At 40.3% G+C, this 20,794-nt stretch overlaps 3 protein-coding genes across 11 annotated transcripts in view; 1 reads left to right on the top strand and 2 right to left on the bottom strand.

The window, feature by feature from the left end:
- KIF14 (kinesin family member 14) overlaps positions 1-5,850 on the bottom strand; it is a 31,424-nt gene extending 25,574 nt beyond the window's left edge. For 2 of the 4 annotated variants that reach the window (XM_083506712.1, XM_083506710.1), the window contains exons 1-3: positions 5,588-5,849; positions 2,544-3,776; positions 1,102-1,353 (exon numbers count right to left, since the gene is read on the bottom strand). In XM_083506712.1, coding sequence (XP_083362838.1) covers positions 1,102-1,353; positions 2,544-3,658 — 1,367 coding nt within the window. In that variant the 5' untranslated portion in view covers positions 3,659-3,776; positions 5,588-5,849. Of the gene's footprint in view, positions 1-1,101; positions 1,354-2,543; positions 3,777-5,587 lie in introns of all 4 variants that reach the window. The other 2 variants (XM_083506711.1, XM_083506709.1) reach the window with 2 other exon arrangements.
- The window catches only part of CAMSAP2 (calmodulin regulated spectrin associated protein family member 2), a 183,358-nt gene that overhangs the window by 60,970 nt on the left and 101,594 nt on the right, over positions 1-20,794 (top strand). The gene's annotated exons all lie outside the window — the stretch shown is intronic.
- The window catches only part of DDX59 (DEAD-box helicase 59), a 31,200-nt gene continuing 21,058 nt past the window's right edge, over positions 10,653-20,794 (bottom strand). For 3 of the 6 annotated variants that reach the window (XM_083506797.1, XM_083506798.1, XM_083506799.1), the window contains 8 exons: positions 19,834-20,063; positions 18,195-19,024; positions 17,135-17,302; positions 16,505-16,594; positions 15,478-15,729; positions 13,296-13,448; positions 11,597-11,725; positions 10,653-11,239 (listed from right to left, as the gene is read on the bottom strand). In XM_083506797.1, coding sequence (XP_083362923.1) covers positions 10,976-11,239; positions 11,597-11,725; positions 13,296-13,448; positions 15,478-15,729; positions 16,505-16,594; positions 17,135-17,302; positions 18,195-19,013 — 1,875 coding nt within the window. In that variant the 5' untranslated portion in view covers positions 19,014-19,024; positions 19,834-20,063 and the 3' untranslated portion in view covers positions 10,653-10,975. The remainder of the gene's footprint in view (positions 11,240-11,596; positions 11,726-13,295; positions 13,449-15,477; positions 15,730-16,504; positions 16,595-17,134; positions 17,303-18,194; positions 19,025-19,833; positions 20,064-20,794) is intronic. The other 3 variants (XM_083506801.1, XM_083506800.1, XM_083506802.1) reach the window with 2 other exon arrangements.

The raw sequence follows: 20,794 nt of genomic DNA, 5'->3' as shown, positions 1-20,794 counted from the left end.
CTAACGAGGCATTAATACAGAGGGAGCACCAGTTTTAAAAGACAACTAGAAGAAAATTTCTGCATAATATTGTAAAATCTAATAAGATTCTTAAAATGGATTAGCTAGGAAAGAGGACAGGTGACTATGGTGTTCTTAACTGCATGGTTTGAAGTTGAGACAATCCACACGCCATATGGCAAGCTTTGGCTATCGTGTGGCTTCTGGTCACCTAACCATATTAATTGTTTTATTTATTACATTTTTATACCACCTCATCTGCAAATCTCAGGGCAGTTCACAACATAGAGTTGCTAGGAGAAGATATTAGATCCATATTATTTTTTATAATACCTCATGTTTATCTTGAACTTTCTACACACTTCACAAGTATCATCTCAGCCATTATTCCAACAACCCTGCCAGGTAGGCCAACATTACTGTCACCATTTTACTGAAGGTAATATGAAGTTCAGTAGAGCCACTGCCTTGCATGCAAAAGATCCCAGGTTCAAACAGGCATCTTGAGGTTGGGCTGAGGGAGATACTTTGCCTGAAACCCTGGAGAGCTGCTGTCAGTAGTAGACATTATTAGGCTAGATCAGTGTTTCCCAAACTTGGGTCTCCAGCTGTTTTTGGACTACAACTCCCATCATCCCTAGCTAGTAGGACCAGTGGTCGTGGATAATGGGAACTGTAGTCCAAAAACAGCTAGACTAGTTTTTCAGCTTTCCAGCTAGTTTGGGAAACACCAGAATGGTCTGTCTTGGTATAAGAGAGCTTCCTATGAGCCTAGTGACTTAACAGCATACATGAGATCTGAACAAGGAAATTCCTGCTTCGGATCTTAGTCTTCTAGTTACTGTTACCCTAAAGCACTAGATAATCACAGTCCTGAAGATAGGTGGTTTTTCTGTTTAAAACATACCAAAATTTTCTTCAGAGAGATTTAAATAAAATGTTCTCTGTACTGTTAGTTTGGCTTCATTCAAGTCAGTCTTCCATTTCAATAATAATCTCATTCACTTAAGAAACAAACATACAACAAAAAAGCATCTGGATATGACATGTATTGGGTGTCAACAACAGCAACAGAAATGGAACACTTCCAGTCCAACTTACGTGTATGACTTTCCAGAACCAGTCTGTCCATATGCAAAAAGGCAGGTGTTGTATCCTTCAAAGGCTCTTTCTAGGAGAGGTACTGCCAGAGACTGATACACCATCTCTTGGCTTACAAAATTATGACATTTATCAAAAGACCAGAATGAGAAGTCAAAAGTGAAACTGAAGATTTGTTTTGTATTTGGATGGTGCACAACAGTCTCTTGCCCTGTCATGGAAACCACTTGTAATGTTTCTTCATTCTTATCTCTGAATAAAGGCACAAAAGAAATGTTAGTTATAGGGGGCGAGGGACGACAAAACACTGAACACATTCAGCTTTGTAACTGATCTTATAAACCAAATTTAATCTAAATTGTCTAATTGATGTTGTAACTAAATCATTATAATATGTGGCAGTCTTCAGGTTAATTGTGCATCAGCCATATGAATTTTCTATATGAATCTTCTCCTTAAAGGTTTTTGAAATTTCATTATATGTAAAATGTTAGCATAGAGATAGACTGTATTGAAGTTCAGTATACTACATCAGCCATTCATAGAACTAATGTACAAAATACACCTAGATCAAAATAATTCATAAATATACTGTTTAGGATCCAATGCTAACATGTGTAACAAAAACCAATCCAGGATTACAGTAAATCAGCCAAAGAAAATAATTTATATATTTATAAAACATATAGTTCCAAGATCAAAGACTAAATTAACTACTAATATAAACTCCATGGCAAGTGTCCAGTTTCTAAAATGTAAGCTAGCATCTGCAGATGTTGCCTAAAAATCAGAAGACTGATAAAAAATTCAAAAGCCACTGTGCTGCATAGCATTTCTTTAAAAAATTTATACAGGGGGACAAAAAGCTGGAGATTACTGTGCATGCAGAGTTCCTTTTGCAACAGGACTTCCCCTTCCTGTCCTCTTGAGTGAGCCCTCAAATTGTGCTCCAGAGGGTCTTTTAATTCCCTGGAGCAGATTTTGTGAATGCATGGTGGGCTGCAGGGAAGAGGAATGACAAGTTCTGTTGCACAACTAGAAGTCTGCTGCACAAGGGAACAACAGTGCTGGATATGACTATACTCTTGCCCCCAAAATCTGAGGTTTATTAAAATGGAGTTATGCAAAGGGAATTGGATTAGCTTCCCTTGCAAGGTGGGCTACTGAGCTAACAAAGTATCAACTATCATCCCATTTTATTTATTTCATATAGTTGTTAAATTGTCTCAGCCTTAGTTAGAACACACAGATCCCTTATAAAGTGGACAATGGAAGTAAAGAGAAGTGCAGCAGTTTGTATACAGACACAATGGAAATTAAACTGGGTAATATATCTAAGTGGTTGGAGAGCATGTTATGCTACTCAACATCATGGTAACAACTTGTATAATTTCAAAAAATTATATAATTTTGTATTAGTCAAAAAAAAAATGGTTATATACCTGACACTGAAGGGTCGTATTCGCACAGCTACAGTCACTTTGCTGTTTTCTATTTTGAAAGGGTCTTCTTTACCACATATGTTCTGCATTAGAGTATCTTCTTTCTGTGAAGCAGTTTGTTGAGTATATGTGGTATTTTCTTGCAACCTTCTATTTAGAGTAAACTCATTAGTACCAGATTTCTTGGCTGATATTGTTTGAGGACACAGAATCTTATTCTTTATGCTTGGGGCAGCAGGAGTCTTGGCATGCTGAGCAGCTCCACATCTGGGGGTGAATTTCATTCCTTCTGTTGAACCTTTCCTTGGTGTCTTCTGCTTTTCCAGATTTTCATTCTTAATAAATCTATTTTGCAGACTTTCAGTTCCATTTTCCTTACTGGAATTATGCTTTTCAGCTAGTTTTAATACAGACGTCCTTTCATCAAGTTTTCCTACAGTTAAGAATGATGGTCTAGGAACTTTGTTTTTACTCTGAGAATCACCAACAACTGTCTTGTATCTTAAAGGTGTGTAACTACCAGTAGCACTTGAACCATTCTGATTAAAAGGTACATCACTTTTCATATCAGGATTTCTCTTTCCATCTGTGAGGCCTTGAAGTGACAAAAGGCCAGTCTTAACAAATGGAGGGTCACTGCTGCCAATTTTTGGTGGAAACAATGTTTTGCCACTCTTCTGAGGAAGAGGGTCTCCTTTTTCTGCTCTGGCTTCGTGAATATTTGTTTTGTGCTTCTCAGTTGACGCAGTCCTTGTTCGGCGCTGCAGCGTCAATCTTTTTTCCACTCGTGTATTTTCACTGTCATGTGTTGTATTTGTATCAGATTGTTCTTTGCTCATCACAGTTCTTCGTTGGAGTGTCAGCCTGCCTTCAGTCGTGGAAGCAGCTGAAGTGTCAGCCAGTTTGTTACAGGCTGAAAGCACATAGGTCGTATTTATTTCTTTGGTCTTACTCAGGGACTGTGACTGAGGATTGCTTCCCTCATTCTCCAGTGTGTGGGATGTAAATGTCTGTGCAAACCTGTTTCTAGCAATGACATTTTCTGGAGGATGCTTTTGTGAAGATCCACCAGGTGCACTAATATGGCTTTTCTTAGGAACAATATAAATAGGCATTGAGACCTAAAGCAAGCTGCAACTGCAGGACTGAAACTATTATACAAGCTCTTCCTGAAGAGTATACTTGACTTGTAATCTTATTTTCTCTACAGCACAGAATGTATCACTATGGGATCTGTTAAAAAAAGAGAAGCCTTTATTATTTTCTATTTATACTCAACTACTGTCATGCGGGTAATATACTAGACCCTATTTCCGTACCTATGCTGAAGGTAAAGTCTTCCTTGTAGGATGGATAAATCAACATTTAAAATAATTACTTTAAATAGATTTTTAAATGATATTTTAGCATCAATTTCATTTTGTTTAAATTTCAATTTACACAAAATGCCACATTTAAAAAATAACTTAAGTGATTAATTTTATACTTCTCTTAAAACTCAGAATTATCACTCTGTCAAAGACAACTGAATTTATCCCTACCTTTCTATGGTAAAGGTGGATAAATAGAAACAAAATAGTTTACTTACTTTCATATATTACATGTATTGCAGCAAATTATGAATATTTAGAATTAAAAACATAACAGCATCTTTCCATCTCATGGATAATTGTTTTGCTCAGTCATTAACATAAGTTGTTCAAGAGGGTTCAGAGTACTTGGCTTACAATGCAGAACATAGGAATCTTGATCTTTGACATCTTACCTTGCTTGGTTTCCTTGTATGCATACAGAAAGCCATTGTTACATTGCCTCTTACTTCTAAGTATATATAATACAGTGCCAAAAAGTCACACAAACTACTTGCCTCAACATTTTAAGATAGTGGTTTGATTTAAAGCCATTATTTACATAGGTCTTTTTCATCACTTTAAATCAGTGCTTGACAGTTGGTGCTGGAGGGGAGGAAATTCCCAGGATCTGTGTCTGTCCATAGACAGCATTACTAAAATATCTGTCACTGATGTCTAACCCCACCCAGCCTTTGCCATTACTTGGCAATATTGTTGCCAAAGGGAAATAACGTTTTCCTGCCCATCTCATGTAAATCCTCTACCCAGAGAAAACGGGCGTCAAGCTGCCAAGAGGAACCCATTTTTTTCCTGCCCACGTCCAGCCATCAGTCCAATCCAGGTTCTCCACCTCAAAACTTATACAAATCCTGTTCATATTCAGCCTCAGCTGCTGGGGGGGGGGGGGGAGGTAGTGCAAAGTGGAGTAAGTATTGGCCAAGTGAAGTGGTGGAAGACATTTCAGCTTAGCTACTGACACTTGATTTGCAGGTGAGAGGTGGGAAGCTAGCAAATTCCATCAGGCAACTTATTTCTGGTGATAGAAATGCTTGCTGCAGGTTTCAACAGGCAGGGAGCTGAAACAGCAAGATACAATTTGTGTGTGTGTGTGTGTGTGTGTGTGTGTGTGTGTGTGTTGTTTGTTACTGTTGCTTTAAAACTAAAAAGCCACCTTAAGTAAGCATTGGGAAAGAAAAACGGGGTATGTAGAGAGAATGACTGTACTTTCCACCTGGTAGAGAAGTTTACAGTCTGTGTATAGAGTGAATATTTCTTCCATTTCAGGGTGAGGTGGGAATTTTATAATCGGTTAGGGAATGCGACCAGGAAATATCTGGCTTGAAGTTTAAGAGAAGGATTAAAAGCAAGCCTTTGGGGCTGCTCAGTGTTTGTGCCTTCGGGCGGGGCGGAAGAGCACCTATTAAGAATATCCGTTGAAGTAAACGATGCTTAGTTTTTGGTCCCTGCAAGAATAGCGTCCTCCCTCCGCATCAAATAGTAGGCAGAAGCAAAGGAGCCCCTTTCTTAAACAGGCACTAGACTGCAGGAAGCAGAAGACCAACCCTCTCCACTGCCAAAAAAAAGCCACACGTCCCGCATTTTTAAAGCAGGAAACCCAGGGGGGAAAGGACGACCTGACCTCTCGGAGAGAGCTGATACCTGTCCAGGAAGGATACCTGTCCAGCGACTCACCTGTCCTCAGGAGATCGACCAACAGCCCGTCCTCCTGCGGCGCCTCCTAAACTCTCCATTCGAATGCGCCGCCGCCGCCTGCTATTGGTTGAGACGGACGGTGAGGTCACACGCAGTCCCGAGAGGGAAGCCGGAGCAAGCCAAGCTGCTCATGACATCTCCGGTTCTCAACGGAGCTGCGGCCATTTGCGGGGTGACGGATGCGCGGGAGAAGAAGGCAGGGCGCCGTCGGCTTTTGCAGAGCGGGTGGGTTGCGTTTAAATGGAGACTCCGCTCCTTTCTTAGTGGGAAGAGCATTAAACGGAGGGCCGCCGCCACACTAATAGACCGAGAGGAGCAAGGTGGGGGGGAAGCAGTGCCGTTCGTGCTTGCAAATCTAAACACTCTTAAATTGGAGAGTTGGAAAAGATCCCAAGGGTCATCTAGTCCAACCCCCTTAAATGCAATCTCAACTAAATGATACTAGATGCGGGTGCTGTTTGTGTCTCCATTACGGAAAGTCTTCTTGTTTTCAGTTCAGTTTTTCCTGCTGACAAGATTCTGAGATTATTAAATTTTATTTATTAAATTTGTCGGTCACTTGCCCAGGGCAGCCCAAAGCAACATGCAGCCAAACCTTTCAGCCACAGCACGTACAGCTATTCAGTCGGGTTTCCCCACCCTTTTCTGGTACCTCCTGGTACTCCTCAAAATCCTGCCTTTTAAAAAAAAAAATTATTCAAAATTAAAACAAAACATTATCCAAAAACATAACATCCTTATTTCCCCCCCATTTTTCCTCCCTCCCTCCCCCCACCCTCCCACACAAAACCCACCCACCCCCACCTCACCCCCGACTTCCCTCAGTTCCAGTCTTTGGTTTCTGAGAATGCAGTTTTCTGCATGTTACAAAGTTGCATAGATCCTCAAACTATTTAGCTGATTACTATCAATAAAAAGTTTGTGAATGTTTATTCAAAACCTGTCAAGGAGTCCAGTTCGTTTTGTTGCATCTTCAAATACTTTGTAAAGGGTTCCCATTCATCTTTAAAGTCAGTTATCCTTGTTCCGTAGCTTATATGTCAGTTTTGCCAGTTCTGCATAATCCAGTTAATTTTTCTTGCCGAAGGCGCCCTGTGACTCTTAATATGAGAAGACAGAAAGTTGGTTGAGGTAGCAGCTTGCCTGCATCAGCACTCCCAGCAAGTGATGTTGGAATGCCCAAATGTGGGAACTCTTCCTTTTGGGCAGAGATCATGTCTTGCAAAGCTTACCAATGAGCTACAACTTCTTATCCACTTCTGTTGAACTTCTTATCCACTTCCAGAGTGAAGAGACTACTCCTCACTGTCAAGCTAGTTAGCTCATGTGTTCTCGTTATGTATTTTTATATTGTGAACCGCTGTGTGATATTGGGATGAAGGGAGGTATACAAATTTTTATAAATAATTATAATGGTAACTCCTGACCTCACAGCAAGGGTAGTAACCTCGGTCTCAAGATACGATACATACGATATATCTTTATTGTCATTTCCCATACAGAACGAAATTGGGGAAAAACTACATCAGACATTCAAAACCAACAAGCCTGCTTTCCCAGCCTGGTTAACCCCCTAAAAACTCTGGTACCCTATAATTAAATACAGTGGTACCTCGGGATGCGAACGGGATCCATTCCTGAACGGAGTGCAAGACGCGATGGTGCGTCTGCACGTGCGTGGGTCACGTTTCGCCGCTCCCACGCATGTGCATGACATAATTTTGAGCATCTGCGCATGCGCGAGCTGCGAAACCCGGAAGTAACATGCTCCCTTACTTCTGGGTTGCCGCAGAGCGCAACTCAAACGCGCTCAACCCGAAGCACATTCAACTCGAGGTATGACTGTACAATATACTTCCACAGAGACTACCTTACACTGCATTTAAAACCAAAATCGCATTTGGATAAAATCTGTTTCTCAGGTGGCTAGTCCTAGTCTTTATAACCCTGTACCTTCTTCCAGAAGGCTGAATGTGACCCTGAGGCACCCCCCCAGGCCACACCCATTGTGCAGCCCTGCTCTCCACCCTTCCCAAGTGCTTTGGGGCTGGCTGGAATGTGACCTTGAATTGTGATGACATCTCTTGCTCGCCTGAATGGAGCGGTGTGTAGAAACCTGAACTTTTGCAGAGCTGAACATAGCCTACTATACAAAAGTAAAAGTCACACCTGCTGCGCTGCTCACTTTTCTTGAAATTGCTGCGTACTGTTGACAGCATCTACCCAATTTGCCACTTAGACTAGTTCTCACCTAGGGTTAATGTCTGGCTATACCAAAAGCAGTTTTAGGTATGCTTTCAGATGTTTAAGGTTTTATTTTTAATTGCATGGTTTCAGTGAAAATGTGTTTGCCACCCTGGGTTCCTTTTGGGAAGAATATAAATTCAATAAAGAAAGTCTAAACCATAGGAGCAAACTTCTAGTGGCTGAGGTCCCTTTGCCCCTCTCCCAATAAAACATTTGAGGGGACTGGGGCCCCCTAAAGTTGATGGGCATTGCCATTCAAATGGTGTCCATACACCACGTCATGTGATTGATTATGCAGGATAGGACTTACTTGCCCCCCCTCTAATATTTTATTCAAGTTGGCACCTCTAGTCTAAACCTACAGAAGAGCTCTTGGAATATGATCGTTTCCTTTCTGCTACAGGCCTAGGTCTACTACCATTTTGGTTCCTCCCATGTTTCATTACTCTTCTTGTCTTTACTTTGTATTATGTTCTATATATAAAACGCAAAAGGTGAACATATGATCAAGAACAAGATAACCAAATTAACCTAGAAACCAATTTCATATGCATTATTAAAGTCCCTACTAGAGTATGCTGTACCCCCCCCAAAAAAAAATTCTCACTGTGGTAATTCAACAATATTGTCTGCATTTATCTGATTTACAGATTAAATCTGACTGAAACTGAAAGAAGTTACCGGTACATATGAATGAATGAAGCCATGTTTCATCTTGGTTAATAAACGCATTTTCATTTTCAAGCTGCCATTTGTTCCAAACCTCTTCAGTTTTGCCCTGCCATTTTTAAAAATAGAACAATGGACATTTTCTGCTTTAAAAAAGACCCCCAAAATGTAGGAAAAGCATTTATTTAGGCCAATTAAGTGTCCAAATTTAATTTATTTGAAGGAAAATTATATGAAATTGATTCATAGATAGTATTTAACACTGAGCAGATTAGCTAAGATGTACAAATCGGAATCTGATTTGTGCTGGAAATCTAAGGAAGCAGAAGGAACTTTTTTCATATGTGATGGGCATGCCAAAAAGTTAAAGAATATTGGGAAATTATATATAATGAGATAAAAAATGGTTTAAAACAACATTCCCCCCAACCCAGCCCCCAAGGCATTCCTGTTAGGAACAGTTCAGAAGAGGTACCCAATTGTCAGAAAAACCTATTTATGTATATGACAACAGTGGCCCGGATTTTGTTAGCCCCAAAATGGAGGGTGAGTGGCAATTTAAGGTGAAACAATATGCAGAGTTAGCAGGTCTAAGTAGAATAAGAGAGCAAGAAGAACAGGTATTTAAAGAGGAGTGGAACTTTTTTGTTGAGTATGTGGAAAATAATTGTACACAGTTGAAAACCCTGGTAGTATTAAGGTAAATTCAACAGTATAACATGCTTAAAAGGGTGTAAAATGGGGAAAAACTGATTTAGATGGATATACAAAAATATGCAAGAATTATGGATAAATAAATAAAAAACTTGGAAGAGGAAGCAGGGAAGTTATTGAATGTATGAGTCTAATGAAAGATGCAAATGTAGAAATGTAAAACCTGAAAACTTTAATTACAAAATATTTTATAAAAAATATTAATTTCTCATCTGAAAAAATGTATCACTAAAGAGAAGAATTAGAGTATTTTGAAAAAAGCCGGACCTAACACTTTTTTTGTGGGATGAGGTTTCACAGATGAGAGTTCATGATATCATTTGACCAGTTGAATTAGGACTTCCATGTGACCAACATTTTATTATTTAAAAAAGTTAAAGAGATTTGAAAGAGGGGCAGGGAAATTGCTGCATTCTAATAAGGAACACTTCATGTGAAACTGCTTTATAGCAGCTCAGACCATCTAACCCAGTATTATAAATTCTGCCTGGCCTTGTATTTTATTTTTTTAAATGATTTTTGGCCCTATTTTTACCATGGGTAGTACTGGGCTGACTAGAAAGTGAACTTCAAGTATCCAGCTATACTTCAATTTCCTCGGAAAGCCTCTGGACTGCAAATGGGGATATTTTAACTGATCTTCCTAACAGTTAGACTTTAATAAATAATAATAATAATAATAATAATAATAATAATAATAATAATTTGCCGCCCATCTGACTGGGCTCCCCCAGCCACTCTTGGCTGCTTCCAACGAATTAAAGCACAACACGACATCAAAAAACTTCCCTAAACAGGGTTGCCTTCAAATGTCTTCTAAAAGTCAAATAGTTGTTTATTTCCTTAACATCTGATGGGAGGGCGTTCCACAGGGCGGGTGTGACTACTGAGAAGGCTTACTTGAGTCTCCTCTTTCTTATTCTTTCCTTGGCCCTCCTCTTGGACATTCCTCAATGCCTCCAATACTCTCTTGCCAACCATCACAGCAAACAACCTCAGAAGAGACTGGCATGTCACATACCCCACAGCCCCTCTGCTTGTCAGGCACATGGCTAACCTCCCTTAGTTGGACAAGGTCTAAATTTAAAGAAGTACAGAGCATCCGGAATCAACTCTTTCACCCTTGCTGTGCTCAGCACTGGCCATTTTGGTTGCCTGAACTAAAAGGGCCTGAGTGCCCAGTAACCATCTTTATGGTATGCTTTATCCAACTCTTGTCTATAGCACGTTTGCTCTGGTCTCCTTATCATACTTGTCCTCTGCAAGGACAGGAGACCACAACCTTTTGGGTTACTGGATGGTAAATGGATGGGAGGCTAACCGATTGCCACACGTATGCTGCTTAGGGTTCCATAGCAAAAGGTGATATAACAGTGAATTACATGTTACATTTCTTGCAAGGGAAACCCAGATCTTTAAGATGTGCATATTCCGTTTAAAGTTCATGATGTTACGTATTTTACTACTTAATACTAAGTACAAAATATGAAGTATAAAAGCATTCTCATAACAAAGCTTGCTGGACGACTTAAGTCACTCTTTCAGTCTAATAACCTTGCAAAAGGCCCATTAAATTTCAAGGAAAAATATTAAGCTTTTGCTTTAACTCTACAATCAAAATCAGTAAGTCTTCAAAATGCTAACATTTGGTTAGATTACGCCCCCAAAGTTAAAAATTCATCACTTAGTCGTACAAGTTGTACAAAACAGTTGTATTTAGAAGGACAGTATCACTTGTTACTTCTGAGAAGAGCTTTTGCTGTGTTTTCTAATAACGTCCATAAGATTGTCACTCGTTACAAGGCCATTCTGAGATTGTTTACTTCGCTGCTGTTCTTTCCTCTTCTGGTCATGTAGATATGGGGAATTTAATAACTGGGGTGGGAGAATAGTGCCAGTTGGTTTAACACGCTTCACAACATCCCAGAAAAGTTTCTTGCTGCTGTTATTCACAAAGGTGATTGCAGTTCCACTGTGACCCAGCCGGCCTGCTCTTCCGACCTGAAAATAAACAACTGTATTTAAATTTGGCCCAATTATCTCTCTCATGAAACCAAAAGAATCTCTCAGGTAGCTGTAATCCTCAGATTATCAAAGTTTACAATCAAAGTTTAGTTTCTGTACAGTAAGAAAACCTCCCTCTCTTATCTCAAGTAGCAAATTCTGCTACCTTCCAGAAGGGCCAGAAACTCTGATGAACAACCAGTCATTCCACCAGAGGTTGCTCAAGAGTAGCAGTGTTAACCACTGATAATCAAATGTTTTTCCATTATTTTGTATGCATCTCACAGAGTTTATAGAGTTAAAATGCAACCAATAACTATTAAATTAAATAGTACAGCAGAAAAGTATATTTACCTGGTGTACGTATTCATCCATACTTGATGGCATGTCAAAATTCACGACCAGCTTAACGTTGACAAGGTCAAGACCACGTCCCAGGACTCCAGTGCTTACGACAACTTCATACTTGCCTTGAAATAATCCCTAATGCAAAGCATATAGAAACATTATTTCAGCTTCCTTGAAACTGTCTTGTTGTTAAGGTGCGAGATGTAACTAGAAATAAATATTAAACATTAAGAATTCTGTTGCTTGTCTTGTAATCAAAAGTTACACGACAAGATTTCCAACAAAGGAAATTAAGCCGCAGAATTCACAGTGAAGCCAAATCCTGAACATATTTCAAAAGGAAACAAAAAAGAGCAACAGGGCAACAAGCAAAAAAATAAAAAGGAAGAAAAATAACTTTAAAGTATTTAAATAGAACTAAAAGCTAGCTCCTCTCAGATATATACTCTGAACTTGAACTCACAGTCAGTCTAGCTGCTGCTCTGAATGTTCAAGTATGTTTAAAAACATTAATGATAAACTGCATCTAAAACTAGGTGGGTAAGCTGTGGCTCTTCAAATGTGGTTGGACTCCCATCAGTCACAGCCTCCATGGTTAATGGAATTGTAGCCAAACATCATCTGGTTGGCCACAGGACCCCCATCCTCTAAAACCAGCCTTACTAACATTACTGCACACTAAAAGCCCCAGGCACCCTGTTCCCCCTGCTGACCACTATTTTCAATATACCCTCATGGAATATGGTTGTAGCCCTAAAATTGTACGTGGATCAGATCAAGTAATTTTCCCAGACCACTGATGAATTCCCAGAATGAGCATGGCAACAGGGTCAGCAAATTATTATTATTATTATTATTATTATTATTATTATTATTATTATTATTATTATTATTTCTGTGGATAGCTCAGTCCATAGAGCATGAGACTCTTAATCTCAGGATTGTGGATTCAAGCCCCATGTTGGACAAAAAGATTCCTGCATTTCAGGGGGTTGGACTAGATGACCCTCATGATCCCTTCCAACTCTTCAGTTCTATGATTCTATTTATTAAAATCTGTAGATCTCAGAGCGGTTCATAACATAGAAATGCAAGATAAAAAACACAAATACGTAATAAAAACAAAAACAACCCAATACCCCCCCCCCAGCCACATTTAAAAGGGTATCGGATGTTAATCAGCCAAAGGCCTAGTCAAAAAGGAACATTTTAACCTGGCACCTAAAGGTGTACAATGAAGGCGCCAGCCAAACCTCCCTAGGGAGAGCATTCCACTGCAGAAAAGGCCCATTCTTAGGTTGCCACCCTCCGGACCTCTCGTACAGGAGGAATACAAAGAAGGATCTCAGATGATGATCTCAGGGTCTGGGTAGGTTCACATGGAGAGAGGCATCGCTGCTTACAAAGTACAGCTTAATTTGGTTGGAGAGCAGCATCTGTGCAGCAATCCAGAATGCTGCACAGAACAGAACTGTGATGGATTGGAACCTATACAAAGCAATCATGACATTCACAGAAAATTGCAACCTGTTTTAAAAATGTGGCAAGAAAGTACAAATAATTCAGCGGTAAAAGCCTATACACATCTACTCAGAAGTAAATTCAGCAGAGTTCAATGGGACTTACTCCCAAGTAAATGTGTACAGGACTATGGCCTTAAGAATAGGAATCTTTTAGAAAATGGGCATCAGAGATATCTACAAACCTGTAATATGGCAGTTCTTTCTATCTGTGATTTATCAGCATGCATAGAAATTGTTTGCAAGCCTGTAATTTTATGTACAGCATCGCTCAGGAGATCTGCACCCAGTTTGCATTCTACAAATACCAGCACAGGAGGTTTGAACAGTTTCTTATCCTAAAACAAAGCAAAGTCTCATTTAAAGTCTTGCATGATCAACACAGTTACCAATGGCACTTACAACTCTTTCTCTTAATTAGTGTGTATACATTCTACTGAAACGATGTCAATTTAAAAAATGTTACACATTTCCCAATTTCACATTTCAGATATATATCCTTTATTATCAAATTAAGGGATGGTTTCGAGTGCAAATATAGATTTTTTTTACTTAAATTACAATATTCATTGACTCAGCCATGGAAGGTTTTAAAAATCATCAGTAAGAATTGGAGGCAGAGTAATATTAGATTGTCCTTAGACCCAGGAACATAAGAAGAGTCTGCCTGCTCAGGCCAATGGCCCATCTCGTCCAATATCCTATTCTTACAGCCGTCAGTCAGATGCCTGTGGGAAGCTGTAAGCAGGACCTGAACACAGGAGGTCCTGCAGTTTCCAGCAACTGGTATTCAGAAGCATACAGCCTTCAGCCACAGATGCAAAACATAGCCACTGTGACTAGTAGCCACTGAGAGCCTTCACCACTTCAAATTTGTCTAATCCTCTTTTAAAGCCATCCAAGTTGGTGGCTAGCACTGTCTCATATGGGAGCGAATTCCAGAGTTTGACTATGAGCCGTATAAATAACTACCGTATTTTTCACTCTATAAGACGCACCAGACCACAAGATGCACCTAGTTTTTGGAGGAGGAAAACAAGAAGAAAAAAAAATTCTGAATCTCAGAAGCCAGAACAGCAAGAGGGATCGCTGCGCAGTGAAAGCAGCGATCCCTCTTGCTGTTCTGGCTTCTGGGATAGCTGCGCAGCCTGCATTCGCTCCATAAGAGGCACACACATTTCCCCTTACTTTTTAGGAGGGAAAAAGTGAGTCTTATAGAGCATCTTTCAACAATTATGAGAGAGGGAGAAAAGCATTCCTCCAACCACTATATTCATGCCATGCATAATCTTACACAGTTCTATCATGCCACCTCTTACTTGGTTTTTCTCTAAACTATAAAGCCCAGAATACTGAAACGGTTCCACATTAGGGGAGTTGCTCCACTCAATCATTTTGGTTACCCCTTTTGAACATTCCTTTTGACCTTCATAAAACAAAAATTCTAATGAGAAGGAAACTTTGCTGTCTCACATGACTACAGCTAGAATTCTATATGGTACGTACTGGAATGTTAAGCATATTGCTAAACTGAGGCAGCTGTGGGAGGTGGCAGAGCTGAACAGAGTAACGTGGCCCTTCCAAGTCTGCCAAAGCTTGTGTAATATTAACAAGTTTAAAGTAGATTGTGCAGGTATCTTTGAAATGCCATTAAAAATGGAATTCTGTCAGTGATATTAGCATTACTGCAGCTTTTGCACGGTTATTTCTATGTATTTACCAAAATAAAATATCCTATTTCTGGCAAGAGGATGAGAGTATAAACAATATACTTGCACTAGGATAATAGAACTGGATGCTTTTTCTTTTTCACTATTCCGTATCACAAACTGCTTTTAACCCTCAGTTTAAAAAGCAATTTGCCATATAACATGCTAGGGCTGCTGTTTGGGGGGGAAACATAGGTAAGGGTTGCTACCGCTACCTCCTTTACCTGGAGTAAGGTCCACTGAATTCAATAGAACTTAATTCTGAGTATAGATGGTTAGAATTGCAAAGGAACTTTTCCTTGGATCCCAGCCATGATGCTTTGGATCCTGGCTATTCTTTCTAAACACGTCAACACTGGGTTACTTAAATACCTCTCAGCATCACAGATTCTAAAGTACTGAAAACACAATAATAAGCTAGTGAATATCACCAATAATATTGAAACAATAAACATTTTGTTTCTTCTTCCACAAGTTTCAACAAAAGCATTGGCTAAACTGAATTGCAGGGACGTGTTTATGCCTCTCTGCTGGGGAGCTCTCAAGAACAAAGCTGCATCAGATAAACAGCCATTTTCCAGTTTCTCTCCTCCAAATCTGCAAAGAATCACAATTTGTGGAAGAAAAACAACAGATCCTCCCTTCCAAGGATACTAACATTTAATATTTCAAAAAGCTTTTTCTTTTTGGACGGCTCTTCTACCCACAAGATAATCTGGCGAACGTTGGAACATGGCTGGTTCTTTTCTCCGATGGTTATTTTCACTGGATTTTGCAGAAGTCGATTGGCCAGCTGTTCAGTGCCGAAAGGCATTGTGGCAGACACCAGAATAGTCTGACGGTCTGTGGGGATATTGTCCAAAATGTCTAAAACCTGCTGCTGGAAGCCCATCTTTAACATGGTATCAGCCTATGTTAAAGAGAGAGAGAGAGAGAGAGAGAGAGAGAGAGAGAGAGAGGAACAGACCAGTAAGCATTAACATTCCATTGTAGGAGCAGAGGTGAGGAAATAAAAGATTAATTCACTTTCCTTGCCAGCATAGTCAGAAGAACAGCCTTGCTGGATCATTTGGTGCAGCATCCCATTTCCTACAATGGCCAGCCTCTAGGGAGCCTACAAGCAGGAAATGATAGCAATAGCCCACTCTGGCTGTTGTCCCCCAATGATTTGTATGCAGCCACCATTCCCACCATGACGAGTAGCCTTTGATAGCCTTATCCTCCATGAGTTTGTCTATCCCACCATATGCAGCCCTTGGAAAGGATATGCAGCCCTGAAAAGGATATGCAGCCCTGAAAAAAGGTTCCCCAACCCTGCACTATGCCTATTCGCAGCACCTTCCAGTTCTACTTTATGCTTCTCTTTCCTGCCAGCAACTCACTACTGTCCAAAATGCACACTCGTGTCTGCAGCGGCTGCTCCCACTTTGCAAAAAAAGTGACCTAGATGCTTAATCCTCAGGTGTGCTCTCATCTCTTCCTTCCTGACACATAAATGGGCCAATACACCATCTGAACTGCATTCCAAGCATACCATGCACTAGCCAAAGTACATACGCATTGCATGTGCTTGAAATCTACTAGTGGTCACCAGACAGAAATCAAGCCATTTCAACCATTGTTATTTCATATTTAAGTAATACCCATATATATATATTGTGTTTTGTCCCACCATGTATACTTACTTCATCCACTACGACAATTTTAATATTATGGACATGAACGGAGCTTTGCTTTAGAATTTCTAGCAACCTTCCTGGTGTAGCTATGATAACCTAACAGAAAGAGGGTGGAGGCAAAAACACCAACATTAGAAATAAAATCAATGATCAGTGCTTCATCATTATTATTTATCATTTTTTATCCTTCCATTCCTCCCAAAAGAACTCAGTGTGGAAAACAACAGAAGGTCAAAAAGAATCCTTTTTGCCCCTTGCAATAATAAAATAAAATATCCACTCTGCTAAATATTTTCAAGGCTGCAAGAACCAGTATTTTCCAGTCATCAAATACTTCGGTAAACGGGAATGTTTTTGAATTCTACCTAAAGGTTAATGAGGGCATCCCATAAGCAGGGAACTATTACTGGCAAGGCACTATAAAGGGGTCAGCACCCAACACCAAATAAGGCCTCCCCTGCCAACTGTAAAGCCCAATATGGTTGATACTGGGGCAAGCAATTTTTTAAGGACTTGAGACCCAATCTCTTCAACAAGAGCTGAAGTTCTAGAAGCCTTAAACAAAGAAATCAGTATCACCCCTAGTTCTTTGCCATATACTTTAAAAAACCCAGAAATCACAGCAGCAGATTTTACCTTAACATTTTGTTTCAGGCGATGAAGCTGCGGTGGTAATGGCAATCCTCCAACCAGAAGAACAGTTCTCATATTTGGCAGTCCAATCATGAGCTCTTTAGCTTGTTTCTCTATCTGTATAGCTAACTCCCTCGTTGGCGTCAGAATAAGAGCAGATGGGGTTTCTGCCTGAAGCAGAAAGTGGGAAAAAGTTGTGAGTTGCCAATCTGCATTCACAATTAAAAGTATCAGATTAGGGGAAAATAAGAGAACAGTTACTGTAATTCATATCAGATTAGCTCAACAACATCCTTTTCATTCAGATGTCAATGGAGACGACAGCAAATAGTCACAGTGTAACATTAGAAACTGTGGAAATCTACTCCCACCCTACTAAGACTGTTAAGCACAGAAATAAGAGTAAGTGGACAAACTGTTACAGAGTATTTCTGAATACTAGAGCACTCTTCAGTGGTTATCCGTATGAAGAGGTAAAGCAAATGAAAAAGGGGCTGTGGGACAGGGCTTTTAGGTCACTGCCCCCTGCTTGTGCCAGTTGCTCAAGAGTTCAGCTGTAATTTCTGCAGCAGAAAACCTTTTCTTCTTGTGGCTGCTGCCTGTGTATTTAGAAGCCTGAAAGGGCTTGAAGTCACATGGGGAGCCTCAATGTGTATAAAAAGATCCCCACTGCAGAATTACAGCTGAACTCTTGAGCAACAGGTGTAAGCAGGAACACTGAGGACCTTTTTAGGACAATTGGCAGATTCAGTAATTGTATCATTTATCCAGTCAACTGACAGAATATCTAATATATTCTTTCAACTGTATATCTATCAGTTTGCACTGTACTGTTTTCCAAACATTCACTTTTTTCAAGTCAGCTGACATAAGTTCAAAGAAGAAACAAACAGCTAAAAATAATTTCTCTAGAATTCTCAGTGCAACTAAGGTTGAAATTCAATGCAGAGTTTCCCAAAGAGAAATCCCCTTGAATGCACTGGGATTTACTTCTAAGTAAACATGTACAGGAGCGTGCTGCACAATTCCCACAGCTTTTTGAAAATGCAGGTTTAAACTTTACCTCTCCCAAGGCTTTAATTACAACAGGAAGCAGGAAAGCAGCAGTTTTTCCTGAGCCAGTGTCAGCCGTGGCCATGATATCCCTGCCCAGTAATCCAACTGGGATCATCTGCATTTGGACAGGAGTTGGGACTTCATAGCCTGATTTTTTCAAATTGGTGTTTAAAATTTCAGGGAAGCCACAGTGTTCAAATTCTACAATAGGTCTTGCAACTTCTTGACCCTGAACAGCAATGCCTAGTTGCTGCTTTAAGTTCTCAATCTGCTCCTCTTGAAGGCTTAGCACAAATGGATTCTCTTCATAGACGTAAGTACCATCAAGTAACGTGGACCGAGTCTCTGCTTTTTCACAACTGCTAGCAGATTTTGAGTTTTCCTTTTCCTCTTTGATATGTAAAAGGTGTTTGGCTTTGCACTCCAAGCTACAAACATCTTCGTCAGTCTTGTCACAGATGTATTCCCCATAACGACCACAAACCACACAGACAGGTTCCCCAGGCTGTGGCCAACGCTGCATTTTGCTGAAAGATTTTATGGGATCCTCAGCAAGAGAAGAGTCCTCATTGTTTGCATTTTCCAATGTTGCTTCAGTAAGAGCTGCAGCTGAATCCAGAGAGATGTGCAGCTCAGTGTCTCTTTTCATTGGTTCAGACAAGTCACTCTCTGAGCTTGGTATGTCTTTTGTATCTGACTTAGCATCTCGGAAGTCTGTGGCATTTTCAAGTGAGGATTCACTTGGAGATGGCTTATTTTTCTTAGTTACGCAGGTCCCCTCATCACCAGCATTCCTCTTGACTTTAATAGACCTTGGAACAAACATTCTTCAACAGCCTGTAATGAAAGCATAGAATATGTATTACTGTTCAAATCTGATAAAGTAGGATTTCAGAATAATTCAGGGACTACTAAAATGCACTCCAATAGTCCAAAACTTAATTATGAAGCATAACAAAATATATTAATGCCATCCAAATGGGAGTTACTGCAACGGCTATCTGAAAGCTTCAACTAGTACAGGCTGTAATTTTCCATTTCCTGACAGAGAACGTTCTGTTGCAGCATGATGCTGCAGTCATCTGCACAGTGCCCCTATTCACTTATGTATTCATAATTTGGGTTTTTAATTCTTAAAACAATTTACCCAAACAATAGCTCCCGAGGGAGCTATTCACTGCACAAGGCTGACAAGTTGTTCCCTGCCGAAATCGCCATAGCAGCCTCAAACCCAGACAGCATACTGCTTCTTAGAAAGGCTTAGGCTGTGTGAGGTACATTTAAATGACTCACCCACACAAGAATCCTGGAAATTATACTTGACACACTGACAAACTACGGTTTCCAGGGCGTGAGATTTAAACATGCTTCGAATGCATGGCGTGTATATGCAGCCTTACCTTACTTCTGAGCAGACGAGTGCAGGACTGTTAGCAGCAAAGAACGACACAGCCCCGAAGAGCTGGGTGTTTGTTTGTTTTTGTGGCACAAGCTTTTCCGAACTACTAGAACCAGTTCACCCAAAAGCATGCATTATTTACAGGCTAGACAAGCTCGCATAGAAGTCTATGGGGCAGTTTGGGACGATTCTGTTCAAAGCTAAGAGCAAGCAAAGCGACTGTTCCCGATGCAACACAATCACCTACGTGGTCTTGGTGGAGAAGCAAAAGCCTCCGGGCTCTAGTCCGACATGCCCCCACCTCCCTTGACCCTGACGCCTCCAGATACCGTAGCTTGATGGTCTCCCGCCGCAGCAGATGGTCCTCCGTGGGTTTTGCAATGTTTTGTGGCCGCTCTAGGCACTCAGCACCGGGGCGGAAGAGACGTACAATAAGCTCCGTACTTCCGGTTCCTGTTTGAATGTGCATGGCAGGAGCTGCGGGGTGGTGGAAACCGAAGCAGATGGATAAGGTTCCTTTGCAGTGGTTTCGGGATGGTCGTGCCCATTCTCCCCCCGCACCCCCCGAAAGTGATTTGGGTGATTGGCTTTTGGAAGAGAGAGGGGGCTGGAGTTGGGGGTTTTAAAAGGAAAGTAGCTGGGTATGGAAGCAAAAAAATAAAGAAGGAACTGGGTATGAGGAAGGTAAAGTTCAGCTTACAGAACTGATTTCTTTTTTAAAAAATTTTTTGAAAAGTTTTTATTATTAAAATAATTCAGCATTAATACAGACATATTGCGAATATACAAGCATACAAACATACATTTCATACAATACTTAAAAATGTTCAAACATACCTACACTCAATCCCACAGATAATTCCTTTTCCCATCACCATCCATCACCCCTCACCCCACCTTTGTGTTAGACTTCCAATCTACTCAATTGCAATTTCTTTCCACTTCTATTACTTTCTTTCACACCTTTCTTTCACCTTTAACCTAATTTCATTATTCTTTTTCTATTACACATTGTTATCGATCTTATTTAGTATTTCAGTATTTAAAACGGAACTTGTTTATTCTAATAGGAGTTCTTTGGTTCACAAGGAGGTATCGCAATGAGTGTGGGCTCCTGTGTCTCCTCAGCCCCAATCATACTGGCAGAAGTTGAGCCCACATTCAGATTATCTAGAAAAAAGGGGGGAAACCCCAGAAAAAGAGGGGTT

The sequence above is a fragment of the Podarcis liolepis genome (genome assembly GCF_965112155.1).
Source record: "Podarcis liolepis genome assembly, chromosome: 6".
NCBI classification, from domain to species: domain Eukaryota; kingdom Metazoa; phylum Chordata; class Lepidosauria; order Squamata; family Lacertidae; genus Podarcis; species Podarcis liolepis.
The sequence above is the reverse complement of the archived record's forward strand: the minus strand, read 5'-3'. Positions and strand labels throughout refer to the sequence as shown.